Here is a 15,034-nt window from a genome sequence, read left to right as displayed (position 1 = left end):
ATGGGATAAAGAGGGAGAGAAAAGATAGGGAGAGAAGATAAGGGAGGGATCCACAGGTAGGAGATAATAGCAAGGCAAAGTTAAGGAGTAGAATTAAAGTAGAAGTGTTAGCAGGTACAGGAAATAAAAAATGTATACAAACAACATAACAAGGATCAGGAGTAGGATTCATTAGGAAAAAAAAAATAGGCCTAGTAATCATTGATCTCAGATAAAGTCAAACTTAAAGATTCCAAGAGAGAAATCTGTATTATATGTCAGCCATATTATTGTTTTAGATACGTCTACACATGCATAAATATGTATATGCATATACATGTATTACATGTATGCACAATACACATATATTATATACATACACACATAAATATATCTGTGCTTAATTATAGTCTGCTTAAGGGAGATGTCAGGGGAAGGAGAAAGAATGGGGGCAGGATGAAAGGGGGGAAAAAGAATAAAGTAAAAATTACACAGCAGAGAACAAAAGAATATAAAGAAGCAAAGAAAAAATGGGCACATGAATATATCATCTCTTCTATTATTATATATGTTTTCTTGAAATGAAAATTTATTGTTAAATATTTTGAATCCTTATGTTCTCCTGGGCATGTCAATGTTTTGTTTTGATTTTCCTTTTCTGTCTTTCTTTTAGTGTTTTGCTTTTTCCTATTTTCCATTTAGTTTTAAATAGATATAAAAATATTTGGATAACAACAACAAAAATAAAGTTGCTTTTCTTTACAGTGTTATTTACCCTACTATATGCCAAGCATGTATTAGGTCCTAGGGACAAAAAACCAAAATGGAAATAGTCCCTGAATTTAAGGAACTGACATTGTATAAAGTATGTGGAGGGAAAATAAGGAATGCCTAGAATATTTAAAATATATAATACAAAGTGATTGGGGAGGGGGAAGACCAACAACTAAAGGAAACACTAACGGATTCTTGTAGGAGGCGGGACTTCAAGCTTTGAAGGGAACAAGGGATTTCAAAAGTCAAGTGTTGTTGCTGTTAGTTGTTCTTCAAGAGAACCATGATGTATGTGAGGGATTTACGTGAGGGAGGGCTGTGTAAACTCACCAGCTCCACTTTCTCCTCTAGAGTCATCATAGACAAGAGAAAGGAGATACTAAAGGAAGATCAATCAGTCCACAAGTATATATGTATACTCCTATGTGCCAGAACTGAATGTAGTCCTTTGTAATTGTCCTGTAATTGTCATTGCTGAGAAGAGCTAAGTCATTCATAGTTGATCATCACACAGTGTTGCAGTTATTTTGTATGGTGATCTCCTGGTTCTGCTTATTTCATTGTCCATCAGTTCATGCAAGTCTCTCCAGGTTTTTCTGAATCTGCCTGCTCATGATTTATTACACAATATTACTCCATTCCATTCACATATCACAGCTTGTTCAGCCATTCTCCAATCAACGGGTTTCTCCTTAGTTTCCAATTTTCCCCCAATACATAAAAAGCTATTATAAATACGTTTGTAAATGTAATCCCTTTCTCTTTTTTATGATTTCTTTGGAATACAGACCTAACAGTGACATTATTGGATCAAAGGGTACGCAGAGTTGGGTTGCCTTCTAACATAGTTCCAGGTTGCTCTCTGGACTACCCACAATGCATCAGTGCCCCACCTTTCCCAGATTCCCTCCAACATTCGTCATTATCTTTTCCTGTCACTTTAGTCCATCTGAGAGATGTGTTGGGTATCTCATGATTGCTTTAATTTACATATCTCTGATCAAGTGATTTAGAGGTTTTTTTTTTTTTTTTACTAGAAACGATTTTAATTTCTTCATCTGACAATTGTAAGTTAAGCAAATTTTTCCCACGTCCTCTCCAACATTTATCATTTTCCTTTTTTGTTAGCCATTGATAGGCATAAGACACCTCAGAGTTTTTTTTTTTTTTTTTTTTAATCTTTCAATCTTTAATCACAACAACGCTTCCGCGTGGGGACTATCACCGCCCACCGTTTTACACGTGACTTGAGACAGACTCAGGGAAAGTGGATTGCCCAGTGACACTGCTAGTAAAGGTCCCAGGTGAGGAGACTTATATTAGGGTTAGGTATGTGGTCAGTGGAAAGAAGAGGATGTACGGGAGATATGGTCTAATGAGCACCATCATTCATTGCGCGCCGACTACTTATCAGGCAGTGTCTTAAACACCGGAGATAACTAAGAAGGGCAAAGAACAAAACCAGTCTTAAGGAGTTCAAACCTAACGGGGGCGTGCCTGAAAAGGAGGACAGGAGCGGGCACTGAACGCCAAGCACAGGAATTCGCTTTTTACTACTAGGAGGGGAGAAGAGGGCCCTAGAGGTCACGTGAGCCCACGCTCTCCTTGGACAGAAGGGGAAACTGAGAAGCAGACAGGATTGGCGGCAGCTCGGAGGAGGAGGGGCCGGCGCGGCGCGCGGGGCGGGAAGTCATCCCCGGCTGCCCGGCAGCGTGGTTGTCACTGCGCAGGAAGTTCCTGTGGAGGCTCCGGCTGTAACCTTGTGCGACTTCCCCGGCCGGAGGGAAGGAGAACGTCCCGGAAGTGCCGTGCTCAGCTCCCCGTTTTTACCCCGCGAGCAGGCGCGGGCCGCGGCCCAGAAGCGCAGGCAGCACAGGCGGCGAGGCTAGGCCTACGTGGCCGCACCGTCAACATGTCCCTGGTGGCCGAAGCCTTAGTCTCCCAGGTCGCAGGTAGCTTGTGCGCTTCCGCCCCGGTGCAGCGGCTGGAGTGAGGGGGTTTCTGGCACCGTGCGGGCCCCGGGGGTGACCGCAGGAGCCGCTGCCTGCCTAGGGCGGGGGAGGGAGGAGAACTTGGAGGGTCCGGCTTCCACCATGGGCCGAGGGGCTTGAGTTTCTGAGGGATTCTGGGGATCATACCCCGGGCACGTTAGATGAGACTGGCGGATTGGGCTATGAGGGGTGGGCGTCCCGGCTACGTCACTGTGCCCGCTGCCCTTTGACCCCGATTTGGAGTGTTCGCTTCCCGAGGTGGCTGGTGGGCGGGGCAGAATTAAGTCTGCTGTGTTACTCTAGTCCTGGTTCTGGTCGAGGGACTATAGATGGGGGAGGGGAGTGTTCTTAGTACGAACTGTTCATATCGTGATATTGGCAGAAATCCTCAGTAGAAAAGCAGTAGCATGGATCCTGGAAGGAGATTTAGTCAACCGACGTCATCCGGCTCTCCTAGCTCCAAAGTGGAAACTGATGAGGAAATTGCGTTCAGGAGAGGTTGGTTATTTGTCCAGGATACGTCAGGCAGGATTTGAATTCGGGGCTCAGACCGCAAAACCTGAAGTTTTCAAATATGTCTTCTTATTAAACCCTCGGTATCCAGCGATTGTTCGCAAATTAAGTAACCCTTTGTAGATATTGATGATCAGAATCTAAAATAGGAAATTTAAACGAAGAAACTACGAAAATGTCAAATGCTTAAAAATTAAGTAGGGAGTGGGGAAAATCTAAGTGAGTTTCTTGAGGGCGGAGGAAATTTAGTATAATTTTTTAAGGCTTTTCTATTGCTAACACTCCACCCGATGCTTTTGCATTTAGTTCAAGCCATGTAAATATTTGTGGAATTGGTCTGAATAAACACTTAGAAGTAAGGAGAATTTTGGAGAGATTGTTAGTAAGTTAGCAAGAAAAAAAGTGCTGTGACTCCAGAAGTGGGTATTCTTTTTTTTTTTTTAATGTTCTTTTCTTGAGATCCAAACTGCTCGTCAGTCTAGCCCCTCTTCCACCCCTTGAAGGCAAGCAGTATGATACCAGTTAGATATATGAAGACATTCAAAATGTATTTCCATATTAGGGATGCTGCAGAAAAACAGCAAGAAAAGTGAAAGAAAAAAGTTAAATCCATTCTCTCTAACTATGGTTAGCATCTTTTATCATGAGTTTTTTGGAATTGTCAAGAATCATTGTATTGATCAGAGCAGCTAAAGATTTCACAATTGATCATTGTTAAAATATTGCTGTTGTTTTGTACAATTTTTGCCTGGTTCTGCTCAATTCATGTTGCATCAATTCATAAAAATCTTCAAAGGGATATTCATTTTATAAGCAGATTAAGTTCAAAGCCCCAATATAGGTGTAATAGTCTCCAAAGCTTTTTCAGTCCATTCTGTGCATGTGACTTTAATTTTGGCATTTAAGTTTTTTGTTTTAGATTTTGTATCAATTAAGAAACAACAGTTATGTAATTTTAAATATGCTTTCATAAGCATTTTTGTCTTTATAAAAACATCAAATTACAGTTGTTTTTTTTTAAATTCTGGAAGTCACTGATTCCTGTGTATTTAATAACACCTATGTAGAAACTACTTTTAAACATATAGCTTGTTAGACTTAATATTCACTTCTTAGTATTTTAGTTATTAATAGTTCAAATGCTACATCTGACCTTCATGATGCTTTAGTTGAAGGAAAAATTGCATTTTCAAAATTTTTGAGTCATGAGGAATGGTAGAAATAATCTAGTTTAACCCTATTTTAATAGCCCCTTCAAGTAACTTCTCCAAGTAACTTCAGGAACTTCCTTCAGAAACTTATCCAACGTTAAACAGCAAAGTGTCAGTGCCTGAATTAGAATTTGCTGTCCAGATTTCTAGTTTGGTCCTTTTTAAATGATTTTTTACTGCTTTTTACCTTGAGGCAAAGTACCAGAGATACCCATTTGACCACTAAATCACTGATTTAGTTATTCTGACCTTATCATTCCCCACTCAATAATAGTAATGCTCTCTTTGGCATTCAAAGCTTTTTATAACCTAGCTACTGCCTCTATTTCTAGTCTTATACTTTATATCCTCACTTGTACTCAGATGCATTATAGCCAGTTTTGTATATATTTACATATTGTCTCCCTGGTTAGATTGAGTTTCTTGAGGGCAGGGATTGTCTTTGACACCTGTTATATTAGTAGTAGACACATAGGAGATACTTAATAAATATTTGTTGATTGATATATAGATTTAAAACATGCACTCGAGAAGGAAATTCTTCTTTTTTAAATTTTTTTTTTTAAATTAATTTTATAATTATAACTAGGTTTTTTTTTTTTTAGAATTTTTTTCCCACAGTGAGTGCATGAGTAATTTTTTTTTAATAATATTATCCCTTGTATTCATTTTTCCAAATTATCCCCCCCTCCCTCCACACCCTCCCCCCGATGACAGGCAATCCCATACATTTTACATAGATTTTTTTGACAGTACATATGCCTTGCACTTATCCCTTGCACTCTCTTCTGTTGCAGATTTTCCCCTCCTTCCCTCCACCCCCTCCCCTAAATGGCAGGCATTCCCATACATGTTAAATATGTTATACTATATACTAGATACAATATATGTGTGTAGAACCAAATTTTTTTGTTGCACAGGAAGAACTGGATTCAGAAGGTAAAAATAACCTGGGAAGAAAAAGAAAAATGCAAACAGTTTACACTCATTTCCCAGTGTTCCTTTTTTGGGTGTAGCTGATTCTGTCCATCATTGATCAATTGGATCTGAATTAGATCTTTATGTTGAAGATACCACTTCCATCAGAATACATCCTCATACAGTATCGTTGTTGAAGTGTATAATGATCTCCTGGTTCTGCTCATTTCACTCAGCATCGTTCATGTAAGTCTCTCCAAGACTCTCTGAATTCATCCTGCTGGTCATTTCTTACAGTACAATAATATTCCATAACATTCATATACCATAATTTACCCAACCATTCGCCAATTGATGGGCATCTATTCATTTTCTAGTTTCTAGCCACTACAAAAAGGGCTGCCACAAACATTTTGGCACATACAGATCCCTTTCCCTTCTTTAGAATTTCTTTGGGATATAAGCCCAGTAGTAGCACTGCTGGGTCAAAGGGTATGCACATTTTGATAACTTTTTGGGCATAGTTCCAAATTGGTCTCCAGAATGGCCGGATACTTCCACAACTCCACCAACAATGTATTAGTGTCCCAGTTTTCCACATCCCCTCCGACATTCATCATTATTTTTTCCTGTCATCTTAGCCAATCTGACAGGTGTGTAGTGGTATCTCAGAGTTGTCTTAATTTGCATTTTTCTGATCAATAGTGATTTGGAACATTCTTTCATATGAATGGAAATAATTTCAATTTCATCATCTGAAAATTGTCTGTTCATATCCTTTGATCATTTATCAATTGGAGAATGGCTTGATTTCTTATAGAGTCAGTTCTCTATATAGTTTGGAAATGAGGCCTTTATCAGAACCTTTAACTGCAAAAATGTTTTCCCAGTTTGTTACTTCCTTTCTAATCTTGTTTACATTAGTTTTGTTTGTACAAAGCTTTTTAATTTGATGTAATCAAAATTTTCTATTTTGTGATTAATAATGATCTCTAATTCTCCTTTGGTCATAAATTCCTTCCTCCTCTACAAGTCTGAGAGGTAAACTATCCTATGTTCCTCTAATTTATTTATGATCTCGTTCTTTATGCCTAAATCATGGACCCATTTTGATCTTATCTTGGTATGTGGTGTTAAGTGTGGGTCCATGCCTAATTTCTGCCATATTAATTTCCAGTTTTCCCAGCAGTTTTTGTCAAATAATGAATTCTTATCTCAAAAGTTGGGATCTTTGGGTTTGTCAAACATTAGATTGCTATAATTGTACACTATTTTGTCCTGTGAACCTAACCTGTTCCACTGATCAACTAGTCTATTTCTTAGCCAATACCAAATGGTTTTGGTGACTGCTGCTTTATAACATAGTTTTAGATCAGGAACAGCTAGGCCACCTTCATTTGATTTTTTTTTTTTTTCCCCATTAATTCCCTTGAAATTCTCGACCTTTTGTTCTTCCATAGGAACTTTGTTGTTATTTTTTCTAAGTCATTAAAATAGTTTCTTGAGAGTCTGATTGGTATAGCACTAAATAAATAGGTTAGTTTAGGGAGTATTGTCATCTTTATAATATTCACTCGGCCTATCCAAGAGCACTTAATATCTTTCCAATTATTTAAATCTGACTTTATTTTTGTGGCAAGTGTTTTGTAATTTTGCTCATATAATTCCTGACTTTTCTTTGGTAGCTAGATTCCCAAATATTTTATACTATTGACAGTTATTTTGAATGGAATTTCTTTTTGTATCTCTTGCTGTTGGGTTTTGTTGGTAGTGAATAAACATGGTGAGGATTTATGTGGATTTATTTTATATCCTTCAACTTTGCTAAAGTTATGAATTATTTCTAATAGCTTTTTAGCAGACTCTTTGGGGTTCTCTAAGTATACCATCATATCACCTGCAAAGAGTGATAGTTTGGTTTCCTCATTACCTACAATAATTCCTTTAATCTCTTTCTAGACTCTTATTGCCAATTCTAATACAATACTGAATAGTAATGGTGATAGTGGGCAACCTTGTTTCACTCCTGATCTTACTGGGAAAGGTTCCAGTTTATCTCCATTACATATGATGTTTACTGATGGTTTTAAATATATGCTCCTGATTATTTTAAGGAATACTCCATTTATTCCTATACTCTCAAATGTTTTTAGTAGGAATGGATGTTGGATTTTGTCAAATGCTTTTTCTGCATCTATTGAGATGATCATATGGTTTTTGTTAATTTGGTTATTGATATAGTCGATTATGCTTATAGTTTTCCTAATATTGAACCAGTCCTGCATTCCTGGTATAAATCCCACTTGGTCATAGTGTATTATCTTGGGGATGATTTTCTGTAGTCTTTTTGCTAATATTTTATTTAAGATTTTAGCATCAATATTCATTAGGGAGAGAAGGGAATTCTTAACCTAGAGTCCACAGTAAGGGGGTTTATGAAATAGTGGGGTTTTTTTTTTGAGGGGAGAGATTTGGTGGTGGATATGGACTTGGTTAGGAAGAGAGTTTAACTCTCAATAAAATTGGGTTTTTTGGTAATCTTATGACTGTATGTATTATTTTTTTCCAGAGAAAGCAGATGGGGACAATCATTTATTAGATTCCTATTTGCCAGGCACTGAGTTAAGTGCTTTACAAATATCTCATTTGAGAAAAAAGCTTTATCAGATTACTTAAGGGTTTCATGACACATAGAATCTAGATCCTCTGAGAATTTATGGTGACTGGATGAACTCTTAATTTGTGGTTCCTTTAAATAATGAAGAGTCAAAATCAGTTTGGCTTTCTTGTGTCTGAAAGGGCTACTATATTTGAATTTCAATTGAAATTAGGTGGGGGGGGGAGAGGTATGGGGTTCTATATTTTCCTAATGTGTTCCCTATTTTCCTGGGCAAAGAGTTCAAGTAGCTCTGGAATTTCTTTTAGTTGGTGAGATCCTACTCTTTGTTGATAATATGTGCTGATTGCAACAAGTCCTTCTCTTTGAGATCTGTGAGGTAATAATCACATGGAATAAATCAAATAGATAAAGAATGGTAATTTTCCAGAATTATATGTTGTTGAGTGGCAGTTCTCTGAGTTGTTTCATCAGTTTGTTCATTTTAAGACTATTATGTAAATAATAAGCTGGGCCTAGGATGGCAGTAAGAGACAGAGAACATTGTGGATTGCATTTGGCTAATTGTTCAATTTATAATCTTTACTTTGTGTTTTAATTTCCTCATTTGTAAATTGACAGGGTTGGATTATCCCTTCCAGAATTTGGCTACAATTGTATTTCTAGACATATATATATTATTACTCTTCAATATGTATTATATCTTCTTACTACAAAGCCAGTCAAACTTCACTTACACTTTTGGTTCCTTGCAAACAACTCTCCATTTCTATGTGCCTTTGTATAAGCTCTTTCCCTGTGCCTGGTGTATACTTTCTTTTTAACCTTTGCCTCTTTGAATCTTTAAGTTTACTTCAAATATCAACTTAGAACTTGTCAGACATTGCAGATGCTAGGGTCAGTCAAAGCATCCCAGACCACTACCAGTCATCTTGACTGTTGTTCTGCAATTGGACTTTGATGACTCAGGAAGAGAGAGGAAGGCAGCAACTTTGTTCAGTGATGTGTCTCCCTTAAAAAGCCAATTTGTTTACAAGTCAAGATATTATTCCATAATGTCATTGGGCCTGTTTGAAATGAAGGACAAACAATAACAAATTTGTGCTGGAGGATTCATTGGAGAGCATTGACAAATTAATAATGACTGGATGAATTGCCCTCTGTACATGAGGAGGAAAGATACATTCCTAATACCACCGATCTAATGAAATAGAATTGATAGAATTTTGGAGGTGGCAAACCCTAGAGATAGATTTTAGCTCTTCAACATCTAGCCATACTTTCTTAATTTACAGATGTCTTAGGGTAGCAGAGTTCAGATTTGTAGCTTTTCATTTTAAGAAATTAATTAATTTTTTGTAATAATCTGTGACATGATATATGTCAGTAAAACTGCTTGCTAGTAAAAAAAATTTAAAATATTGTGAGAGAGGTATGGGATAGTAAAAGAATGTGGAACAGATTCTGCTGATTTTTGTCTTTATATGAAAGCTTACTTTTTGCTTGTCCAAAATAGGTTTCAAAGGAAGAAATTGAAATTTTTTTTTTATCGGTCACTTGACTAAGTGGCAAAAGTTAGTAAACATTTATTAAACACTGCTATGTGCCCAGTATTTTGCTGAGCACTAAGGAGATAAAAAAAGCAAAAGATAGCCTCTGCTCTCAAGGAGGTCATAGTTATTTCTTTTAACTTTGTTTTATTGTTTCTTGGTATCTCATGGGGTCATTAGCTTGTACTTGCTCAGTTCTAATTTTTAAGGAATTGTTTTCTTTAGTGAGTTTATGTATTTCTTTTTCCATTTAGCCATTTTTTTTTTTTTTTTTTTTTTTTTCTTTTTATGCCTAGGTAATTGGGGTTAGGTGACTTGCCCAGGATCACAGAGCTAGGAAATATTAAGTGTCTGAGGTCGGATTTGAACTCAGGTCCTCCTGATTTCAGGGTGGGTACCCAATCCACTGTGCCACCTAGCTGCCCCCCCCCCAGTTTTGTTTTTAAGGTATTATTATCTTTAGTATTTCTCTGCCTCTTTTACCAAACTATTGTTATTTCATAAATTTCTTCTCTTTTTATTTCTTTATCCAATTTTTCCTCTGTGACTCATATTTGAATTTGAAAATCATTTTTGAGCTCTTCTTGGAATTTCTGTTGGACTTGTGTCCAGTTCACATTTTTCTTTGAGACTTATAATTGTTTTGACATAATTCTCTTCTGGATTTGTGCCTTGATTTTATATAGCACTTATTATGTTTTGGGCACTGTGCTAAGTGTTTTTACAATTATTTGATTCTTATAACAGCCATAGGAAGTAGATATTATGTCCCTTTTATAGATGAGAGGAAATGGCAAACTGGGGTTAAGTGACTTCCCTAGAGCCACATAGCTGGGAAGTGTTTGAGGTTATCTTTGAACCCTCTCCAGGTATATGATTACAAGTCTGGTGCTCTATACTTCATTGCCTAGCAGCCCTTCTAGCTTGTTCCTTAAGGCTATCACCCTCTTGTCACATTTGGTGTCCTCCTGACATTTTATTACTTTAATCTGGTTTTGCCCTAGTAGTGAATTTGACAGGATTTGAAAATTGTTCTTGGTTAATTTGAATGTTTTGTTTATTCACTGTAACTGAAATTATGTGAATGAAGCTCATAATGTGGAATTCTAGGTTACTTATTTTAAGTAAAAATGTATACTTTGGTAAATTGTACACATATTGTTCTTTATGATACCAGAGAGCAAAGCATTTATTTTGCTCTCTGGAAAAGAGAATGAATGGTGTTTAGATTGTAGATGCCCTTCAGGTATTTTTCAGTGGAGATGTATATGATGAACTGGAAGCTCAGCAGGAAGAAATTTGAAGCCTTTGTTTCACCTTATCTGAATTTTTGCTTTCTGCCTACTAACGCACTGACTGCTGGGTGACAGGTTCTTCAATATTGTTCCACCTTTGCCATTGAAATCCAACTTCCTCAAGGCACCATTTCCCTTATGTCATGAGTCTCTGAGAATGAAGGACAAACAACAGTCTTTGCCACTAGTTCTTTCTTGGTCATTGGCAAGAGCCAACAACCCTCTTATCCAGAATTTATTTCCTTCCTTCCTAATTTGTTTCTTTAGTTTGTATGTAATTCCTGTCTGACATTGCCAGTCTTGAAAACTACCCTGGTAAATAGGAATATACAGAGTTTAGGTTTCCATTAAGCCTTAGGATCACTTTTTACTCATTTTGGCAAGTATTACTGGAGAATAAGTAATTTATTAAGCCTTTTGGATTCTTAGATTAGTTTGAGTTTCAGATCTTTTTATTTTAAAAAATGTCTAAATTTAATCATCAAAAGTAAAAATATACACTTCAGCAACAATACTATATGATGATCAATTCTGATGGACGAGGCCCTCTCTAACAATGAGATGAACCAAATCAGTTCCAATAAGAGCAGTAATGAATTGAACCAGCTACACCCAGTGAAAGAACTCTGGGAGATGACTATGAACCACTACATAGAATTCCCAATCCCTATATTTTTGTCTGCCTACATTTTTGATTTCCTTCACAGGCTAATTGTACACTGTTTCAAAGTCCGATTCTTTTTGTACAGAAAAATAACTCTGTGTGTGTGTGTGTGTGTGTGTGTGTGTGTGTGTGTGTGTGTATATATGATATTTAACTTATACTTTAACATATTTAACATGTATTGGTCAACCTGCCATCTGGGGGAAGGAGGGGAAAAGTTGGAACAAAAGGTTTTGCAATTGTCAATGCTGGGAAATTACCTATGCATAAAATTTTTGTAAAAATTAAAAAAAAAAGTGAAAATAATCAAATTTCACAGAACTAAGAACCATTGTACTACTTTAAATTCTAAATAGTTAAGTAGCAAAGAAAAACACTATATTTGCTTCTCTATGTCCTTAATCTCTTCAGTTTTGGGGGGGTTGGGGTGGGTGTTGTATTTTTAGATAGAGGCTGTTTGATGATACAGTGGATAGAGTCCTGGACTTAGAGGAACTTGATTTCAAAGTCTACCTTAGATACTAGCTGTGTGACCCTGGGCAAGTCACTTAACCTTTCTTAATCCACGTAGCAAATCATTCTGGGATCCTTGCCCAGAAAACCCCATGGGCAGTATGATCTGTGGGGTCACACAAAGAGTCTTGACATGACTGAACAGCAGTACATTGTACAAAGATATAGTCATTTGCATTGTTTTTAAAATTTTGTTTTATCAGTTATATTTGCTGTTTACTATGGTATAATAATTTTTTGATTATATTAGCATACATCACAAGTTCTTTAGCCATTACTTAGTCAGCTCCTATGGAGTCAGTCTATATTGTTGACTCTCAGATCTCCTTATCTAACACTGATCTCACAGCTACCCTCCAGGCTCATGTCTCCAGCTGCTTATTAGGCATTTTGAGTTGGATATCCAGTAGACATCTTAAACCTAGCATGTTCAAAACAAAACTCATTCTTTCTCTCTTAGTACTCCTCATTTCCCAAATTTTCTTCTTACTCTTGAGAGCACCACCATTTTCCCAACCCCTCTCCCTTCTTTCATCCTTAACTCCTTACTCTCTTACTCTAATCTGCTGCCAAGGCTTGTCTATTTCACCTACACACCATAGCCCCATTTTCCCCTTGAAACAACCACCACTCTTGTACAGGCACTGGTCATCTCATTCCTGGACTGTTTTTGTCTCCATTAGATTATGAGCTCCTTGAGGGCAGGGATTATATTTTGTCTCTTTTTTTGGATTCCTAATGTTTATCCCAGTATCTGGCATATAGTTGACACTTTAACAAATGCTTATTGGCTGACTGACCTTGGACTATTAAATTAGGTTATAACACTATACCATATCATCTACCATATATTGTCATGTCATAATATTAAATTCCTAGCAATGGGTCACCGGAGTCAAAAGGCACGAACAGTTACAAAACTGTTCATTTGTAACTCTTACACTATATTTCCATTTTACTTTCCAAAATTACAATGCCACTTCACTGTTGTCAGCCATATAACTGATATAATTGTTTCTTCACAGAACTGTTCCTTTATCACCATTTAATTTTATAATTTAAAAATATATTTGTAAATTTAATGGAAATAAAGTTGACATCTAGCTTGTTTTTATTTTAATTTCTTTTATTAGAGTATTTGAATAATATTCAAGTGTACATTGATAATTTGTATTTCTTTGAGAAATGTCTGCCCATAAATTTTGACTATTTATCCATGGAACCATTCTCTTTTTTTTCCTTGACACTCCTAAATTATATTTCTTGGTATTTCACAATGACTTGCTGTATTTTGATCATAATTTTTAATCTTGTTATGCCACAGATTCTTCATTTTAATAATTTGGGTAACAGTTATAGCCTTACAAAACAAAATTATGTATGTTAGAGCTTGAGAGACCTTAGAGATCATTTGGTTCAACCTTGTTTTAAGATGAAAATATAGGCCAAGAGAAATAAGTAACCTAACCCAAAGAATACAATAGGTTAATGTCAGAACCATAATTAGAACCTCCAGAACTCTTAATGCCTAGTCCAGCATTTTTTCTATTATATACACTTTTGTTTCCCTTAAGAGATTGGAAATTGACGGTATGGGAGCTTTCTCTATTCCTTTCCCCTCCCCCCATCAATATTTATTAAGTGCCTACTGTGTGACAGGTACTGTGCTATTCACTGAAGTTATTCCTTCTTGAAAGAAGCTTTTGTTTTTGATAAAACTGGGCCTTCTCTTTGTTTTCTTTTTGTGGAAACAGATTAAAAGTTATTGGATAGACCTGATGGGAAATACCATCCACAACTAGAGAGAGAACCATGGAGTCAGAATGTAGATCAAAGCATAGTATTTTCACTGTTTTCCTGTATTCTTTATGATACCTTGATTAACATTGCATTTCTGGCCTTTTGTACTAGCTTTTGTCATATGATCTCAGAAAATGGCTTTGAAGTTGTAGCTCATAGAACATGTAAACTCTTGAAAGATAATGTAATCAAAGGGAGCATGGCATTTTTTGGTAATTTTTGGATTATAGTTAGGCCCCACCTTTTGTAATTTCATTAATAATTGAAGAATTGAATGTGAAAAATAGTTTAGGATGTCTTATTAAGCTTAAAAAGATGGGAAGGTATGACCAAGATGAGAATTTGGTGAGTGTGCTATGACTTAAATTCAGGGTGCTTTTGTTTTTTTTTTTTTAATATGATTGTAAAAGATATTGGGACTATATACCTGAATACTTAAATCACAGTACTTTTGTCAACAGAATTTTGGAAAGAATACTTACAAACTTGTAATATTCAGCTTTTGAAAATAAAGGTGTTCTATACATTTTTTTCTGTTATTTTTCTGAGAGTTTCCCAGAATTAGGGAAAATCTTTTCAGAGCCAGAAGCTAGAAATCGGAAGAACTTAAAAAAAAAAAAAATTTCCCCCCTGTAGTCTTTAATTTTTCAAAACACATGTAAAGATAGTTTTCTGCATCTGTTTTTGTAAGATTTTGTATTTTAAATTTTTTATCCCTTACCTCCCCCCACTCGAAGATAGCAGGCAATCTGATAAAAAACAATTCTATATTTGTCATGTTGTACAAGAAAAATTAGACCCAAGAGGGAAAAAAACCAAGAGAAAGAAAAACAAGACAAGCAAAAAAGTGAAAATACTATGTTTCTATCCACTTTCAATCCTCCTAGTTCTCTCTTTGGATACTATTAGCATTTCCCCTCCCAGGTCCTATTGGAATTGCCTTGAATCACTGAATTGTTGAGAAGAACCGAGTCCATCACAGTTGACCACATAATTTTATTACTGTGTTCAATGTTTTCCTGGCTCTGCTCATTTCTCTCAGCATTAGTATATGTAGGTGTTTCCAGGTTTTGAAATCAGAACTTTTATGTGTATCCATATAAAGATGCTCATTGTAGTGCTTGCTTAATTAATGAGCCTTGCTTGTTGGGAGACAAAGGGTATATATGGTGGGTGGGTGGAGGTTATCATATAAAGAAAAAAGAACAA

At 36.2% G+C, this 15,034-nt stretch overlaps 1 protein-coding gene across 3 annotated transcripts in view; it reads left to right on the top strand.

Moving 5' to 3' along the window:
- The first annotated feature begins 2,021 nt into the window (after window positions 1-2,021).
- MTX2 (metaxin 2) overlaps window positions 2,022-15,034 on the top strand; it is an 83,598-nt gene continuing 70,585 nt past the window's right edge. The window contains exon 1 of one of the 3 annotated variants that reach the window (XM_074303029.1): window positions 2,022-2,705. In XM_074303029.1, coding sequence (XP_074159130.1) covers window positions 2,666-2,705 — 40 coding nt within the window. In that variant the 5' untranslated portion in view covers window positions 2,022-2,665. Of the gene's footprint in view, window positions 2,706-3,011; window positions 3,243-15,034 lie in introns of those variants that run through there. The other 2 variants (XM_074303030.1, XM_074303028.1) reach the window with 2 other exon arrangements.

The sequence above is a fragment of the Sminthopsis crassicaudata genome, chromosome 3 (assembly GCF_048593235.1).
Source record: "Sminthopsis crassicaudata isolate SCR6 chromosome 3, ASM4859323v1, whole genome shotgun sequence".
In the NCBI taxonomy this organism is placed as follows: domain Eukaryota; kingdom Metazoa; phylum Chordata; class Mammalia; order Dasyuromorphia; family Dasyuridae; genus Sminthopsis; species Sminthopsis crassicaudata.
Note: the sequence above shows the minus strand (reverse complement) of the source record. Positions and strands in the feature narration are given on the sequence as shown.